The sequence below is a fragment of the Myzus persicae genome, unplaced genomic scaffold (genome assembly GCF_001856785.1).
Source record: "Myzus persicae strain clone G006 unplaced genomic scaffold, MPER_G0061.0, whole genome shotgun sequence".
Taxonomy (NCBI): Eukaryota; Metazoa; Arthropoda; class Insecta; order Hemiptera; family Aphididae; genus Myzus; species Myzus persicae.
In genome coordinates, this window is record NW_019103460.1 from 26,574 (window position 1) to 47,182 (window position 20,609).

General features: G+C 31.8%; 1 protein-coding gene across 1 annotated transcript in view; it reads right to left on the reverse strand.

Moving 5' to 3' along the window:
• Window positions 1-847: 847 nt before the first annotated feature.
• LOC111034566 (transmembrane and TPR repeat-containing protein 1-like) overlaps window positions 848-20,609 on the reverse strand; it is an 81,169-nt gene continuing 61,407 nt past the window's right edge. The window contains exons 11-14 of the mRNA XM_022315845.1: window positions 6,492-6,635; window positions 5,938-6,137; window positions 3,457-3,592; window positions 848-1,058 (exon numbers count right to left, since the gene is read on the reverse strand). Of these exons, the coding sequence (XP_022171537.1) occupies window positions 866-1,058; window positions 3,457-3,592; window positions 5,938-6,137; window positions 6,492-6,635 (673 nt within the window). The 3' untranslated portion in view covers window positions 848-865. The remainder of the gene's footprint in view (window positions 1,059-3,456; window positions 3,593-5,937; window positions 6,138-6,491; window positions 6,636-20,609) is intronic.

Here is a 20,609-nt window from a genome sequence, read left to right on the forward strand (position 1 = left end):
CAATACAACTTTTTGAAGACAAATTATGTATTTAAATTATCAGAAAAAATATTCTGCTTCGGAATATTAAATAAAAAATGTATACTGTCATTCAAAAATGTAAAAACTTAAAAATGTATTTGTTTTTTAATGACTTGAAATAATTATGTAAAACAATACATTTCCCAAAAAGTTAAAAGGTACTCTTTAAGAAAAGTTTACTTTTAAAATAATCACCTTGTATAGAATTACAACAGCTGCCATATAAAACGTGTAGTAGGTGCAGTCATTGTTTAACTAAATCCAATTAAAAAAGTAGCTAATAAAATTATTTATTTTAATCTTCAAAATTTGTTTGTAAATATCACGAAATCCCCATGCACGGGTTTAAACAAAACCCCCCCGTTAGAACCTTTTTATCGAGTACAATATTTTAAATCGGACGTTATAAATATATTTACTTCATATATAATATATATAATATACAAAATAATATTAATGAGCGTGAAAACACTACGTGGTTAATATTATTATTATTATTTACAGTGTCGTGAAATATATTTTCCGGTAAGTCCATTGATTATTGTATTTTGCGCTATCGTTTTCACGGGTGCTACGCTCAATATTTGTTTGGTGAGTATAATGATTTTTCGGAGAGGGATGGTCGTTCGGGAAACACTCGTCCCCGGTGGTCCCGTCGTGGTGGCGTTAGGTGGGGGGGAGGGCGGAAAACGAAAAACGAAACGAGTACATCACTCGGATCGGTGATGTCATCCCCCCCCCTCACACCGCACCGCCATTAAGACCCAACACTCGTCCCAGACCGATGCCCACGACTATACACGCGCGCGCGATGGTCGCAATTTGTTATTAGGGTCGTAGTGGATTAAAAACGTACGTTGCACATTGACATTTTGCCGTCGGCGTTGCGTCGTCGCGGCGGCGGCTCACCGGCCGAAGGTAGCGGCGCCGTGGTTTGGCCCTGTTTGTACAGCTGCCATCCCTTGACGTAGAGATCGCCGGCGAACACGATCCGACCGCCGCCGGGCACCGAGTGTCTGCGTCTCGTCGACTGCCACCTGCACCACAACAAAGGTCGGCTGATAATTATTAGGGCTTTTGCGTGTCGTCCGCCGCCGCAAGCGGGCGACGTCCAATAATTAGATTTACGGCGAAAACCCCTACTCCTCCTCCTCCGCGCTTCGCAGCCCTTTCGGACAGAAAGTGTGGGTGTAACCGCGCGGGTGCTGAATCACACGACTATACGACAACGAGCGCGTGTGGGTATAATACTATATGCTCGGCCTGCACGGAGGTGGGTGGAAAAAAATTTCATTCGAGTATACCGCCGCTGTAGTTTCAGTGTAATGAAGCAAAAAAAAAATATATATACATTTTTAGGTATCATAAAGTGATATACGAATGACCCGCGACTACATCAACAATAAATAATTTTATTAAAAGCTACAACTGATTTTAAAAAAAAATAAATAAAAGAATAACCTATATTAGGTAGTACGTATTCTTCTATAAAAAATAGAGAACGCTTTATGTTGCACTGTTAATGAAGCTCTACATGGGCTGCAGGCTAATATTATTTAAGCTGCAGTTTTTGTACGTTACCCGTTTCAACTTCTTCACCACAAATTTTTCCCTGTTATGTAAAGTTCTAAAAAAAAACTACGTACTAAAAGCTAATAAATCTTCAAAGGTTTACAAAAGATATCTTAATGTGAATAGAAAAATGTTTTGTGCAATCGATAAAAAAACGATGATAATAGGTTTCAAATACAACATTATTAAAATATAAATAGGTACACGTTATTATAACTTAATTTTTTTGAATTACGAATAAATTATATTATCATTAGACTTAAACAGTATGTTTTATTAAAAAACGATTCATCTTCCGTAGGTCATCGATGGGAGGATAATTTGTTTATAGATTAAAAGTTTGATATTGAGTGGACGATTTGATTTGGGAAATTATCTAAGTTTGTAAAGTTTTATCCACCTTAACAAGACTCAACGATTTCGAGTGACTTTTTTGGAAGGAATCATGTCGTTATTAAGAGTCACGAGAGGTAGAGAATCACGTGTATCTTATAAATTTTTTTGCTTAGTATTTATTTATTTATTTATTTTTTTTTTGCTCCATTAATTAAAGTTCTCCAGACTAAAGAATACTTGTTAAACCAAAATTAAATGTTGCCTCATTAAAAAAATGTCACCCTTCGTATATTTATTAGGGACAGCAAATATATATAAAATATGTTCTAGTATTATTTGATTGGACGAATGACATTGATTGAAGTTAAATTCCTAACACTTAAATACAGTAAAATAAGTAGGTACACAATACGTTTGTTGGGACAAAAATTAAATCAATAAGAGCCAACATTTTTTAAGAATGTATAATTGCCTTGTTAACGTAAAACATAAAACATTTAAGAAAAGAACATGGTACTATCAGATACAAATACTTAACCATTATTATTGTTCAATCATTGTCATTAGTACTCAATCACAAAATACATATTTTATACTTTCATGTTATTGATAAATAATGGTTAAATAAAACATTTTATTATATGGATATTTCTTACAATTTCCCAAATTCAAAATTACAGCATTATAAAAAAAAAAATTAGCTTGTCTATAATTTGATAACGAAAACATTGTTATAAAGCATATTTAAGTATTATTCTCAAGTATAAACGTTTTGTTACGTGCTATACAACGAAATAATAGTTTTCATTGAAAATTTATCTTCGATAAATAGCATATCTAATATTTTTTATTATTTTATTATTTGTATTATATTGTCATATCGCATAAATAATTGTATAATATAATGAAGTACATAGATGTAACACTACGCCAACATGTAAATAAGTGACGATTTTTTAAAATTGTTTACATGAATTTATGAAAATTTCAATTTTATATTTTAATTAGCAGCTTGCACAAATATAATTTTCATTTGTTTTTTTTTATGAGATATGATTGATAAAGGTTCGTTCTGCATGAACTAAATAAAAAAGTTAAATTAATATTTAATTTTTTATAACCAAAAATTTTTCTTTAATAACAAGCAATACTTACGTATTGATTCTAAATAAATTCAGGCCACATAAACTGAATTTAAATGTAAGAAAATATAAAAATTGCTTCAAATAATTTAAAACTACTATTTTTATTTGTACGATAAATCGTTAAAATAATTAATTAAACCCCTTTTGTTTCCAAGGTTATTATTATTTTTATCATAAGTATAAAATAAATAACGAAGTGTGAAAGTAAAATAAAATATCAAAAATTCATTAATTTTATATTATCATTGATACTGATATAGATATTTATTAAAGGTATTTGCGAAATACATCCATCTCAAACTTCAAAGTTATGAAATATTTATAAACATTAATGAAACTAAAATTATTTCTGTTTGATTTTAATTTAAAAAACGTAACTTACCATGTTATAAGTCTGTACACTCTGGATTTCTGTCCTCGGTCTCTAAGTACACGGGCCAAACCCAAAACAGACTCCCTGTGTTCCATATTCACAGCCATGGCTCGTTTATAATAAATTAAAGCCTCGGCCACTCGACCTGAAAAACAATTAATGAATCAGACATAAATACCTACTAAAAAAAATATGAACGTTATATTGCCTCCAATATTATATCCAATAATTAATGAATGCGAGCATGATATTTTAATCAATTAAGTTAAATGAATTAGAGTTGGATGTTATTTTACGAATATTTTAAAATACCTTCTGAAACGTTTTAATAAAGTGGTTATATCATCCATACGTTTAATAAGTTGAAAGGCTACTTATTCGACGAGAATATTATAGTTTATTATTACTAACCAGTAACCACTATGTGAGTAATAGTGGTATTATTTTATTAATTTACTCTGAGTGCATTTTCCCTACTCCTTTCATATTTATGAAAATTTTATTTTCTAAAATGAGATGACATGTTTCTTACATAATAATAAGGCTTCATTACAATATTGACCTTACTTTATATTCGATTACATAAGAGGCTTTTCTATGAGAAATACGGTTTTTTTCTCAATAAAATAATTCCATTGTCGGATTACGACAAAACGGGAAAAGGTAAAACGTATCATCCTTTACAATAGGATTTTTTTCCCAAGAATAGTTTATATTGAAGAAGCCAATTATATGTTTTTGAAGTTTTTTTTCGGTTAAACACAGACGACGTCCATTGTTCATACTATTAACTCTGAGATAGATTTAAATAATTTGAGTAAAATCAACAATACTAGAGAGTAGAGGTTAAGTTTGAAAAGTTATTTATTTGTTATTTATTTTTTACTCTCTGAGAATCATATTACAAAATATAAAGTTGTGTATGAAAAAATCAAGCTCGTTTGCGGTTCTTGGAACTATAAATATGATTCAATTTAAGAACACATATTATAATAACACATATAATATTATAAATTATAATATGGTATGTGGCTTGGTGTGGCCTGGTGTTTACATTCAGTTGCGTACGCGCTCTGAGTGTACGCACCAGCCTGTATTAATAGTTCAAGGATGGGTGAACACCCGGGATTGTCAGCAACAAATCCTTGCCACACATAAACAATACGTTCTCAAATCAACCGCCCCTCTCTCCACACAGTACCAGACTAATGCCCTTGGTAGTTGAAGCCTTTAAAAAAAAAAAAAAATACTATGTGTAAATGCTAACAAATAGGACTGTCATATTGCCGATCAAATATTTTATGAAATCCTACCAATTATAAATATGCACTTATATTTTTTACCAAACGTTTCGTTATTTATGACACACAAAAAAAAAACATTCTTGCTTATTATTTCATTTACAAGTATAATATACTTATATTATACTATATTTTGATATCCTTGTAAATTATTGGTCGTGGTAACTACGTGTATATTATATTTACTTAATATATTTGAATTTTATTCTGTTTTAAATTACATTACATACTTAACAGTTAATACTTATAGGCTAAATCAAATTAAAACAGCTAAAAATGTTTGAAAGAAATATAAAATAATGATTCGCATAAATGATTATTATTTGTTAATAAACTACATTAATGTAATTTGAATTTATAATTTTTCATTTCAACGTTCTACCTAAATCTGAAATTTAAGTTACTATTTGGATGAGTAAAAAATAATTAAAGGATTTGTAAACTGAGTTTCAAAAGTCATAATCTAGTTTATCAAACTAATTTCTCTCGATAAATTCATTAATTATTGATATTAATATTTTGTTTATTGGAAATCCAACTTTTGTTTGACTTCACTGTCAAGTTTAACTAGTTACTGATAACATCGTGTAAAGTTGTTCTTATATTGTTCTACCTATTGATGTTTATTTGTTAAAATGAATTTAAATATTAATGGTGACTTTATTTATGAAAACTAATGTTCATGATTCTCATCAATCAAATGATACAATTACAATGTTTATTCATTATCTGATATTAATATGCATTGTCAAATTAGGTGGTTTATTGTTTTATTTTATGTTGATTAATATTAGTAAATAAGTAATATTTTTTAAGCATAATAATTCACATCATAATAATATATGTTATTTATAAATTATAATATTATATTATATGTAATGTTCGTTTATAGATAAAATGACATAATATGTAGGTATCCAATATTTTGTTGTTGTAATCTTTCAAAATTGTTTATAGTTAACGATCAGGGTGCTAATGTTATAAGAATCACTTAAACAGTTATAAAAGTTCGATTTATGTAGTTAAAGGTCTATATAGTAATGGTCATTGTCTAAGATAATGTTGAGACCATTCTTCCGTTAAAAATACCTTTAAACACTTGAAAATCGCTATTGTATACTTGCGAAATTCTCGCAGTATGCGATATTCTTACACTGTAATAACAATACACTTAGAAAGATGTACTCACGGTTATCACGAAGCCAACGAGCATAACGTGCTTGATGTTCTGGGTGTTTGGGTTGATAGGCGGCAACGTGTTTCAAAAGTCGCCCAGTTTGGGTACCTGTATGCAATTTGGCCAACAGCAAGTAAGCAGCTGTGTAACCGTTGTTTAGCATGAGACATCGTTCCAGCATGGCCACTGCGTCTTTGGTCCGGTTCATCAACCTGATGTCCATTAACAGTAGGTATAATGTCAATTTTCATAAGTGTTCAAATCAACAGAAAATGGTAATATAAAAATAAATAGTAAACGATTTTGCCAAAAAATCATAAGGCAACATTTTGTATACCTAATTCCTAATCTTCATTATTTTAAAAACTGTATAAAAAGCATACTAAGAAATTCGGAAAACAATATAAATTGCAAGTAACAATCAGTATTATGTTTAACACGCAACATCCCGAGGACCTGAAGCGTGAATCTTTTTCGCCCAATTTAAATCCCCCTCCTCCCTTACTTCAAAAAAAAAAAAAAAAATGCGAAGGACAATGTTGTAGAGCTGGTACAATAATTATTACCTGTACACTTGGCCCAAGTTGTAATGAGCGTTAACGTGCCCCGGAGAGTATCGGATTGCGGCCAAAAAATGGTGTTCGGCATCCCTGGACCTTTCCATCAGCGTGCCTAAGTTGTTGTGCGCACTCGCATAAGACGGCCATAACCTACAACGTAAAAATCACCGGGCTAAAGGATATGACTAAATAATTTACAATAAACCTTTAAACTTAAACAGAAACTACAATAATTTAAACGCAATATAGTTTATGATATTACTCCATAATAATTTCTGTTTACATTAGTTTTAGTTGAAAGACTTCGCGGTGCGTATTGCGTATAAGTCTTAAATGCAATTAAACACAGTTAAGCTCTACGACATTATTACACTGCAACTTATGCCATGTGCGGAGATAACTTCAAACAAAACGCAGTTGATTTGCATGCACCTGAGTCCTATCGTGAATTCTAGACTCGTTTAAAGTACACAAATTACAATGGAATTATTTCGTACATCAAGGGACAAGATCACTTCAGTGTTTCTAGTGGGTACATAGCGGGTTGTCATTGTACTTGATTCAAACCGACTAAGAAATAAAAAAAAATCTCCCGAGACTGAATTACGTGTTGTAATTTTCTTCAACCACTGCATTTTTGAATTTGCAAAGACTTCATTTACAGATTTAAGAAAATAAAATCGACGAGTTAGCATTTTAAACTGGAATATATTTTTACACAATTGTATTTTGTTACTTAAGTGGTGAAATCTCTCCCAACTCTTTCAGTAGTGAACATTTTTAATTTCTGATTCGACATTGTTCTACAACTATAGAACTGATGAAAACAATCTTTGTCATACATTTATGAGTACCTAATGTTATACATGGTGTCATACTCTGGATATTTTTATACGTATCGAGAGTAATTTACACCGGTGAGCTACCGACAGTGACGATTCTGACGAACACATAATATATTATTTTAAAATTAAAAACTGTAAATATACGTATAGTTACATCCCACAATATAATTCGATAGTTTGTCTTTTCGTTTTCCACATATACCTTTATTTTCATCGGTGAATACAGATGGTCGGACAATTCCTTATCGAGAACGCCGAGTTTCGCTCGAGAACTTTTTTCCGCCTAGAAATTTGCAACGACACCTACGCGCCACCACGCCACATACATAATACATGCCCGCCGCCGCCGTGCGATACGCCGTACAACGACGACTGTGTTTTTTTTTCCCCTCGTTCGGCTTTCGTTTTTTACTCGGCAGACACGACTCAAACATTCGGGCCGAGCGTCACTGTAATAATATTATGCAAGTAGGAATAAAACACGTCGCCTGCATCCGACACGCGACTTACTATATGTATAATACTACACCGTATATATCCACCGTCATCGTCGCCCGGTTGACAACTACTGCGACGACAACGGAGAAAATCGATTTGTCTCGCGCTGTTTGTCCGGGACTCTAATGGAAAAAGTGTCATCGGCGGAATCCAATTTTGGACTCGTCACAACAATACCACACACACACACACACACACACACACACACACGCACACACACACACACTCACGCACACAGACCGACGTGTGCGCTCGCGCGTGCGTGCGCGCGCGTTTTTTTCGCCATATGTCGACGCGGTTTTTCCACTCTCCGTCGTGTCTGCGAAAAACCTCTTTACACTTGTTTGCATAACCGCGATAGCAGCGAGTTTGCACGCGCGCGCGTGTGTGTACAACATCATATCAATTCGCTTATCGGTTTCGATCTCCGCGCATAACGCCGCCTGTCCGGGGTAAAAAATATAAAAAAAAATACGTATATACGCAACGAAATACAACCCGTCGCCGGGCGCCGTGCCCGCATAATAATAATAATATGTTAACCCGAAAATCTCTTGTTCGACAGCGAGCCTTTTCACGTTGGTATGTGTGTTACACGTCATACGCACATGCACCGCAATATTATGTACGCACACGATCATAATATTATTATTATTGTATGCACAGCCAGTCTCGTTCGTCTTTTCGCGATGTCCCGTCGACGTCATTAGACGGTTGACACAAACGAGGGTGTATACATATACATTATACATATAACACGATCCAGCGATATCAGACACACCACGGAATAAAAAAGTACTGCAGACTGAGCTGAACGAGCCGACACGGAAATAACACGCCCGCCCCGACGGTCTACGTCATTTTTTAAATTTATTTTTGCGTATTCAAAACATCATACGCAAGAATTATAATATTCAGCTACACTATAATCTCACACCACCACCACCACCACCACCACCACCACCACCAACCCCAACCACCACTATCACCACCACGTGTTTGTTCCCGTTTTTCACACACACACACACACACGTCGCGCATACATTATACGCGGCGGCGTGTAAGCAGGTTAAATCTATAATTTTTGGATTTTTCCCCTCTTTTCGCCGAAGGCCAAAAGAGTGATGGATGACGTGTAATAATTTCAAAGGGCTAACTCTCATAAAATGGGTCGTTTCATCTTTTTTTAAGCCCCGTGTTGACTGAGCGTTTTTACCCGGTGAATGAATAGTTTAATATAAGTGTCCACGCCAGATGGTTTTTCTCGAGGTGTAAACTAGCGTTTTTTTTTTTAATGTATCAGCAAATTTAACATGCATGCGGTTTTTGTTCGTCGTCCTTAAATCCACGCATCCACTAATTTTGAGCACAATTTCATATCGAAAACACACGGTTCATTAATTCATTATCGTTATTATTACGTGAGATGGAGATCAAATCTCTGAACACGTGTATAACATGATAGTGGAGTGACATTTATCTTGTTATAAGTGGCGATACATGTACACCGTGGACTACAGGAATCGTAAATTTACAACATTAAATTGCACTGGATTCAAACAGTTTTTTATTCAAATATACCGAACAACCGAAATATAAACATAATGTTGAGATCAAATTGTGCTCCACTTTCAAATTGAAGAAAATATTTTCTTTGTTCGCGATAATGTTTAAAACCATTGTAGGTATAACTATAGGTAATGGACGATTAGATTAAATATTACATTAATCACTGTATATAGTGCAAAAAAAAGTTATAGTAATAAAATATGAAGTACAAAATATTTTTTATGCAGAACTATTCAGTCTTGATGTAACAGACTAATCCTAAATTCCGTTTGAGTTTATTGTTAAAGGTTTTCGCTGAATTTTTAATGTTGTGAGGAAAAGAAAACGTGTAGCAAGTGCAAGTCGAGAATAAAAATTTAAAATTTACCGAGCAGACGTGTGCAACTGTTGGAATAACGAACGCGCTTGTCACATCTCATACAAACAACTTTCATCAGAGTTCTAATAATAATAATAATAATAATGTGTATACTTTTATTAGAATTTATCACTGGAAACCGACCATTTATCAGGGTATTATTACATTTGCAACATCATTCAAACTTCAAGTAGATAGTATATATTCTTTTGTAAATATTTAGTTTGAACCAAGAACTTAAATTTGTATCTCTCTCTATATATAGGTACAGGTTTTTTTTTCTAAACACATAATATATCCTTATACGTTGAAATTGAATGCGTAATACATCCATTGGGATCCATTCGGTCCTTCTTTTAAGTCTTTGCAGTTACACATTATTCATTCGGGGTTTTTTTTTCCTATTTTTTTTTTCTTTTTTATCCGGCACGCAAGGCGCCGCATATTTCCGGTACGTAATAAAAGTTGGAAAAGCGTAAATGTGAATGTATTTTTCAGCTTCTGCGGTTTCCTCTCTATACCTCTCGATTTTCACACACACACACACACACACACACACACACACACACACGGGCGGGCGGGCGTGCACACCACGTATGTTTATGAACTGCCCGTCTGCACATACGCACTCGCGGGTAATCCGTCTAGGCGTGGCTTTTGCTCAACTTGTAAATACGAGTCCGCTGCCGACGGCTTATTTTATTCACTAACCCCGCCGCCGCCGCCGCCACCGCCGCGCAGTACACGAACATAAATTTTTTTTTTTTCGTAAAATATACACATATAGGTACACATTACTCACGTCTCACACTCTCGAGTGTATTATAATATGCACGTTGCACACGATGTTTACGCCATGTGCCGCCATCGCATGTTAAAACCGCGGTCCGGGAACATCCGGTGTGAAGGCCTTAAATATGTGTCCTACTATACAGACTAGTTCCTAAAATGCTCTACCCTACGGTTATCGTCTAAATAATATCGTATTATAGTATCATACTCAATAATGATAATAATTTGCGACCAAGAAAAAACACAATTTCGCAGTCGAAATAATGTTTTTCAAAACACTTTGCAGAGCTTAATAAATTACTATAGTACCTAGGTATTATAATTTATTAGGTTCCTTAATAATAATGTTATACAGCCATGTATGTTATATGACTTATTGTTTATTGTACTGTTATAGCTGATCTTAGTCCAATATAAGGCGCCAGATTTTTAAAAAACACTTCGATAAAATATTCACTGAACATTTTTTTCTTATGTACCAAAATTGTATCACATGTTTTTAAATAAAGTAAAATAAACTATTACAAACGAAGATTGAACTTTTTAATGAAATTATCAATTACCATGACCAGAACCGAAAAATACCAGTTCTTGATTTGTACATAACATTTAACAGAACCTCATAACTAATCTAAATAAACATAATATGGCTAATTGAGTTACAACTTGTTGTACCCAACTAGTTTAGGGGTCGTCTTATGACAGCACATCACAGAAATTGTAGTTTTATTTTTTCGATTTAAACTTTGCTTGAAAATTCATACATTATTTTAGAATAATATATCAATATGGGAAATATAAATTAAATTTAAAAAAATAGTTAAACTATTTAGCCTGTGTGGTCAAATAATAAGATATTACGGGGACAATAATGTTTTTTTGTTTGAATGAGAATATATTTTAGGAATTTAAGGGTTTGTTGATGAATTTAAAAATTGACAATAGGTTGTTGCGTTGTAGTGATAATTTGGGACAGTTGAAGATAAGATAGGAAACGTCACGAGTCGTGGCCCGTGGGGTTGTTGTGAAATGTGCGGAGGGTTAGTCATTCAATGGAAGTTCAAAGGCATGGGGGGGAGGGGAAGTAATGAGGCGTAGTCAATTCAGAGACTAGAGCACGATGTTATCTATTTCCTATAGAGATTAAGGTTGTACTAGAGTTTTGGTGGGCTGTTTGGGATATATATATCTGTACCAATTGGACAGTGTAGAAAAGAGGTGGGTGTACGTTTCCAAATGTTTAATGCTTCAATCCATAATTTGGTTATGCACACCAGGTACGGTTTTAACTTTTAACCAGGGTATTGGTTGTGATCTCAGACCGCGGAATTCTTATACTTGTTGGACATCTGAGGAATGCTGTGGATTCGGAAATTTGGTCGACGAATTCGGTACTCACTAATACTATGTAACCGAGGTACAGATGATAATTTAATTTCAAAGTTTGAGTCTGTTAGTAAATATAATAGGCATCTGATATTGATTGTAAGAGGAGAAGGTTGTGATTAAGGTGAGTAGGTGGCACTAAGAAATGTATTTAGCGATACGGCTAAGAGGTTTTTAACATCAAAGTTAATTTGTACAAACAGATACTGTTTGTCGATTGATAGTATAGTGGCTGAAATAAAAATAACTCATGTGGTCTACAATATTTATTGAAATTATGGTATAATATTATTTTTAATTTTTTTATATTAATTATTATGATTTTTTACCAGACAGGTACTTCAATAGGTATTAATTACAAACACTGACTGCAATAGACGTAGTTAATTGTATGTTTAATATGTTTGGACTCTTCTATTCAATTCAGTAGATATAAAACAACCAAATGCACAATTTATTATTTTAACTGACATTTAGTACACCAAAATGAAATAAGGTCAATGGAGATGAACTCATATCTATACGTATTACGAAACTCATGTACATTTATCTAGTTTTCATTGCCCCTGGGAAAAATAAAACCCCCTGTATTTAAAATGAGGCGGGTTTTTTAGTTCATTATTTATTATTATATTTTGTATAGAAAAATGCTGGCTAGGTCAGATCTCCTGTTTCATTGAATTACGAGCCTCCTGATCCAGACTCGGATTACCCATTAAAGCAACTGAACATTTTCCTTTATTTAAAAAAAAAGTTTATTTATTATTTATATTAATAATTTATATACGGATGAATGTATAAGTATATATATACATTATATTATGTATGCTATAATACTGCGTGAGTAAAACCTAACCAGAAGCGTTACTTTAGAGCATTGGATTAAAGAAGTTTTTTATTCGTTTGGTGTCCAATATGGTAGAATATAAAAGTAATTGTTATGTCTTTTTTACATTTCACACACCTAGGTAATATATCATTACAGTACAAGTTCATCTGTCAGTTTGTTCAATTATAATTTTAATAAGTATTTTAAAATAGGTTACCATCGATATTTACACGAAAAAAAGGCTGTTATTCCTTTTTTAGGTATATAGTTATACATTTGCTAACACTATATTTATGTTAGTTTTAAACGTTATGTCGACTTTATGCATTGGACTTTGTTACAAAATATGACAAAACTAGTTAAACAACATTTTTTTTTTATAATATTTTGTTTGATTGTGTTAACATGTAAAAAAATAAAACAATAAGATATAAAGAATATAAGCAAGCAAATATAATAAAATAAGCTTGTGTATAAAAATAAAAGTCGTTGATTACATATGGATTAATTTTTTTCCAGGTATATTTCTCCAGGCATTAAGCCCAAACTTGGGACTGACATAATTGAATTAAACAAACTTCTATAAACTCCCTTTATTATCATATTAAATTAAAAAAGTATTCCGTTGTTTCATTCGACATATTTTTTTTTTTTAGTGTCTTATACAACGCAATTTTATAAACTCCGTAGGTTCTGTTGTATCATTTTGTGTATAACTCTGTATATGTAGTACATAATGACCTGATTTCGCCATATTATTTTTACTTTAGCTAACACGAATGTCTATTATAAACTTTGTGCATTTGAAATCGATTTTAGGACCTATTTACATGTTTTATTTTACTGTGAAAATAAAAAAACTACATAAATTTTGTTTTTCTTAAACGAACTACTTTCAATATTCGAAATGGAAGGGTGTATTGGAACTCCACCATGTATTCCGTAAGGAGTTTCGCCTTATCGATTTAACGGGGATAAAAATATATACTCGTATACATAAATAAGAATACTATATACCGATCCGACATCTAAACACATTTAATCCTAACAGTCATTCTGGCAGGTGGTGAAAAAAACGGGTTGAAGAATTGTAATGCAAAAATGCGTGTTTGTGTTTTTTTTTAAGATGACCAAAAAAAATACGATGTGAGTTACGCTCTGAATAATATGATGTTGTCAAGAAATAAATCCGTGCGCATAACAATGCGTTTAGTCTGTGCGACCATGTATGTTTACAGAATCCGGTACGAGAACTTCTGGGAATGCTTTGAAAGTTTTGGCAATGCACGTGACGACGACCACGAAGACCTCGAGATTCACCAATTCCACGTACTTACATGAAATACGTTGTGTAAAACCGTCGGAAACGCCGTACTACTGTACTAGATATTATAATATTGTCACACAACGAGCGAGTATAAAATAAACACACATGCACAAATCCCGTAAACTCTTGCAAGTAAACGATTTGACCGGAGTAGAAAGAGAATAGGGGGGCGAATACAAAAAAAAAAAAATGCTAAAACAATTTTTTATCCGAGTATTTTCACTCGACGCAAGTACACAACAAATTCAATTTCCCCTCATGCCGTTGGCTAAAAAGGCACGGGAAAACGTTCTATACACCGCTATCCCGACCAATCCACCCACCCGTCCCAAGTATAGTTTACGCATAGTTGACATGTAAAACGAGCAAGGCGGTAAACAAAGTTCAGACGGCGAAGGCGGCGGCGGTAGCGTATATTCTATTTCATCGTCTTGACGTGTATACACCCAGTGTGTCGGCGCACTGCACGAAATGACACGTAATTTTAAGCATGAACGCTCTTATCCCATTTCAGTCCAACATCAGTCGTCCACCCGACCTACACTCCGACACCATCCACACCACCGCCACTTCTACTTATATAATATACGTAAGTGCGTGTGTGCGTGTGTGTGTGTGTGTGTGTGTGGATTCTCGTTGGATCATTGTATTACAGCACTGACATGACGACGCCACCGCACAAAATATTGCTCGACACATATTGGCGGGGAGGGTTTTCCGAATCGAAGACCTCCGCGAAACAAGCGTCATCCCCCATCCTCTTCGTAATTCATCTCGTCCTACGATGATATAGCGTTCAAACACAAAATGAATACACCGCACCGAGTGACGAATGTACACACCAGCATCTCCACCAGAAGGTTCGATACCACACAGCCACTGCGACAGCCTCAAAGCCCGATAAAAGACTCTACGGGCATAATAATAATTTGACGTTGTAATATTATTGTACCTGCCGAAAGTAACGACGAATCGACGAAAAATCTGACGGTGGAATACAGTTTGAAATAATGCTATGCTAGGGGTACCTCCTATAAACCAACAGGAAATCCTTAACCGAACATTCCATTTCACCTTGATAGGCATGTGTGTAATTTTCTGGCTCAAGTTAAAATATCAAACTGTCATTTGTTTGAAAATCGTCAAATAACTGTAAGCATAATAATGGTAACACGATTGATAATCTTTTAGCCACACGCACACACACACAAACACACGTATACACTAACTCCAAACAGTAAGTTGTTTATGTTTAAAATATAAAAATATTTTATAGACAGTGCATTGAAAACAAATTTACTAATTGACTTCTTTTTTCTATCCAGTTTTAATAACGAAGACAATAATATATAAACGTTTTAGTAAAAATCGCACGAATATGAAATAAGCTTAAGTTATTATTTTTTTATCAAAAAAAAAAAAATATATATAGTGGTGTACGTAATACAAACATTGAATTCCATAATATATTCGTACACCATAATACAAAATAAAATATAATATATTTGAAGAGATAGAATTTAAAATATGCTGATTGTGTGTTCACTTGCGAGAACCACTCAACTTTATGGTATTCGAATCAACGACAGTTATTATAAAGTTTTTAGAATGTTGACATTGTAATTGATTGCGAGCCTCTACGACGAACGACAGTTGGCAAAAATAAATTGCCAAGCGATAGGAATTTAAAAATATTGAACTATACATTGAATACTATTAAACAAATATTAAATAAATGATTTAACAGCATTGACGAACTGAAATAACAATCGCTACTAATAAAACAAATAAAGTATTCATAAAGTACAAGTAAAAGTACAAGTACAATTTTGAATAAAAAAAACTATGAATAATTCAAAAAGAAAAGAAAAAAGCTCTAGTGAAGGAATACACCCTGATAAATAAATTATAAATTATAAATGTTTAAATCTCTCAAACAAAGCGGCGTATCCGTACCTACTGCGATATTTAATTAGTTTTTAAAAATTAAATTATTCAATACGATCGAATAATTATCTGGCTATATCTTAATGTTATCGTGGTAGGAAAAAATTCATATGTTTGGACATTATTAAGGTACTCGCTGAAAATTAAAATATGTACAATGTTTTATAAAAAATAAAATAGAAGTAAGGCAAAAAAAAAAAATGACAAGCTGGTGATTTGAGATGGAGCATAATGCTGTCATCGGGCGATGAAGGTTTTCTGTATCGAATCCAGCAGTATATCGACTGCTGGAGCACTATGTCGATAATATTATAGTCTGTGGAGGAAGAAAGTTTCAAGGGACTCGGGTGTGTTGAAGATTGAGCCACTATTAAGTTGATGACGGGCCACAAACCTCGTGTAACGACCTGACGTGCACTTAACGTTGGTTGCTAATGAAGACTACAAACTCTCGTCTCCGTGCCCTATGATCGCCGTTATATTTACTTAAATCAACAAGAGGTCATAATATAAATCACCTCTCGGAACCATGTTTTAGTCGTTTATGATGACAATGTACTTCATCGTTTATCGTAACGATTCGTGAAAATGTAAGACAGTTTAAATTAATAATGATAACTTTAACAATATTATGATTATGAAAATTCCAGTGTGAACGTATTAAAACCAACAATATAGCGTCAAGTTAGTGAAAACGTGCTCGTTTAAGCTATGAAATAATATAATATCATGGAACTCTAGAAGGTTCCAAATCTTGAATTAAATTTTTTGCAGTGGAAAAACCTTTGATTAAAATTATTATACTGATGATAGTGCACTACATTTATTTATTCATAACAAGAGATTCATAATTTTTTCTAGAATTGATTGGTTTTCCTTTTTATAAGTATTTTTCAAAGAGACGTTTATAATCCTTTTTTGTATTAGTGTTTAAAATATACATTTTAAGGTACGTACACTTTTGCAAAAAGTTAAAATATTTTCTAACAACCGTGTTTTAAGACGGCTATATTCTAATGTTTAGATGTAAAATAATGTATTCTAAAAAATATTGACTTATGTTCTAAATATTAAATTACATATTAAAAATAGAAAATATTGTGTAGATAAATTGTTGATTTCAACATTACCCAGCTCTCATTATTGTTCGTCGTATAATAATATGAACTTTCAGGATATGTTTTCAACAAAAAAAGATAAAATAGTTTTATCTAAAATCCTCAGTTTAATGAGGGTTTTTGAGATGTTTACGATAATAGTCGAGGCATTTCGTGGTTTATGCTTGTCACTACAGTCGTAGCGTTTCCTGTTTTCGTATTTATTTTTAAGTGGCTTCTAATGGATTTCTTTTGCTTTTAAGAAATAATAGTTTGTTTCATAAACTAAACATTAGGTCAAGAATTTGTTTTATTCATTGTTTTTCACTGAGCAATAAATCGAACTAAGTCTAATATACCAGTTGTAAAATATCGTTTTATGTATGATATTGGTCTAAAAATATATATTTTCTAAAGTGCAGTATGATTCCCATTTACACATTTATGACACGCACCAGGTGTCCTGGAAAATATTGTTGTAATATCGATATGCATGATTCCAATATAGTAGTTACTGAACAGTAAATAAAATGTACCTTTTATTAAGGTTATTGGAACACAAAACAACACTCGAATGTTTGCTCTAGATTAAAAAATATATTTGTTTGGGGTAAAATGTTTATTTTTAATTTCATAGTTGGTATTTAAGGTTTTATTATCACTGTGAAAATCAAAACGTTACTGTATGTCAGCGCACTATATTTTGTACTCTCACTTTGGCCCATGAACAATACAGCAAATTAATGCATTCATCTGAACAAAGTTTAAAATGTTGTTGTTAGTTCTAATGTCAGGGTGAATTCACCAATTATGAATCTCAAAAATAATTATGTTATTTGTAATTTTGCTTTGATTTTTTTTTTTACAATATTAAAACGTTCATGCAAATGATGTACATGTAAGATATTATAATAATTTAAAAATTGTATCACAATATTATGCAAATTAAAGTATCGATAAAACTAAAAAGCGGTTGTGTAAACATATAACATGATGTTATTAACTTTAATTTTGGTAATAGGTAAATTAATTTTAATATTAAAGCAAAATAACTAATATGGGTGCACCAGAACGCAAGTTTGCTATGTTTAGTGAGCAAAACAAATGCACCAACTTTCTGTTAAATGAGACAAATATCAGTGGATATCTATGATAGCCGATATGTACATTGATTCTATAGATAAAGATTACCTATAACTACTCAATTTGTAGGTACCTACTCATCAAGCATACTTATAATTCTTCAACAATATAATTGATACACATTATTGTTCGTGAATACAATCCCTGGGCAAATAAATCGCAACAAAACTTTATTGCATATAGAGAAATCATTGAACAAAGTAATAATGATTTATAATATAAAATCTGGGTGATTCTAAAGAGTTTAATTATTTTCAAAAGATATCGTTCAATACGAAACTTAAATGTCAGAGATTAGTATAAGATGCTAAAATGCAGAAATGAACTGCCTGTATTATTTTATATTTTATAAGTTTTCAAATGGTACTAATTTTTTGATCAGTATCAATTTTATTAAAACAAAAAACAAACAATGCATAATAATAATGGACTCTTAAGTATTAATATAAATTTGCTGCTATTTAAAGAATATAAAAAAGTGTATTGAAAAAGTTTCACCGTTTCAAACTGAAGCGTTCAATAATCAAGCAAACTATGTCTCTTTTGTTTCGTCGTTTTTATGGTCAGTTAACTACAGACAGAAAAAAAAACTTTTATATTGAAAGATAAGATAGTGATCTTTGATTGGGACTAAAAGCTGGTTTTTCTCATACGCTTCTATTAAATAAACCTAAAGAACTCTTTAAAAAAAGAAAAGAAAATGTTTTAACAAACTTTATCAAAATAAATAGACTAATATAGGTAAGATATGTGTTTATTCTGTATATACCTACTAGTCGCCTAAGTTAGCAGACTAAAATAAAAAAATAAGTAAAATAAATATTATCTTGAAAAATTAAGCTTTTGTTCTTTTGTAAGAATTTAAAATTTTAAGCATATTAGGTAAATCGGATAATACTCAACTTGAATAATATATCCGGGTTATTGGAAATTAAATTGTAGCATTGCAAAGTTGTTTAGCTATTGATTTCGTTAAAAATATGCGTCTACAAGTACTTACATAATAATATTTTATTTAAAATATGAAAACACTAGTTTAATAATTTTGTTTAAGTTCAGTTGTATGTAACTCTATAACAGTAAATGTGCTTAACATCTATGTAATTCATTAATTTTTTTTAATCTTAGAAAAAATATCCAAGAAAGCAATAAAATTGGGAAAAATATTAGTTAAAAATGTTATTTGGAAGAATATTTATTTTGAGAATCATAGTTTAAATATATATAGGAATATCCCAATCTTAAATAATATCGTAAATTTTCCACTACGTAATTATAGGTCCTTCAAAATAGTAGTTTTGAATTTTAAAATTTTTTAGTAATAACATCTGACGGTAGTTTCGATTATTATAGAATATTAATAACCAAAGTATTCAATTAATTATTAGTTTCTATTAGTTTCATTCATTATATTTGCCCAATAGAATTTCTGCCAAACACAAACACACACGTCACACGTGTATGATATGAGAAAAACAATTATATTTTAATAATTATTTTATAATAAGTTTTTTTTTTGTTTTTTTATGTACTTATTCGTAATAATTTATCATAACAGAGTATGTAATAATTACAACTAGCAGACACAAGGTCAAAAAGTTTTATACCAACATAAATAAATATTTCATAAACTGAAAATATATATTTCAGTGCAATGAGTAATATTTTGAATTTAATAGTTTTCCTAAGAAAAATAAAACTACGGAGAAGCGTGACTATAGAGAGTTCCCGATTGATTCCCGCATGGGAGTCAAATTTTCGGATTATCTGATAACTTTTTTAATTAGTATGGCAAGTAAAAGTTTTAACGAAAACAGTTAAGAATTGTCTTCGTTCTAAACACTAAAATGAAAACTAATTTTATAATACTTATTTTAACAATTTTATAAATACACTCGTAATTCTTTCCTTACTCAAAACTTTTTCTCCTATGATTAACAATGTAATTTATATAATTATTTAAACAGTATAGTTAAATTTGTTTCAAACATTAATAATAATGTTTTTAATGTATAGTGTATAGTATACATATTATTTACAAACGTATCATAATAATTTACAATCAATAAAATAATCCAACACTGCAAGGCTAGCGAACCCATACTACAATTAGTTTGTACTCAGTCTTTATATTTTTGTAACCGGATAATAACATTTAATAACCAGATAAATGAACTTTTGTGCATTGAAGTATTTTTTTGCTTACCTAGTAAACATTTTTGAATTAATACAAAACGTTCAAATGTGCTGTAAGTTAGTTGAATTTGAAATTCAACACCGTTTCGATATTGCTTTATTAAATATATTGTAGTATACAACTATAAAATAAAATT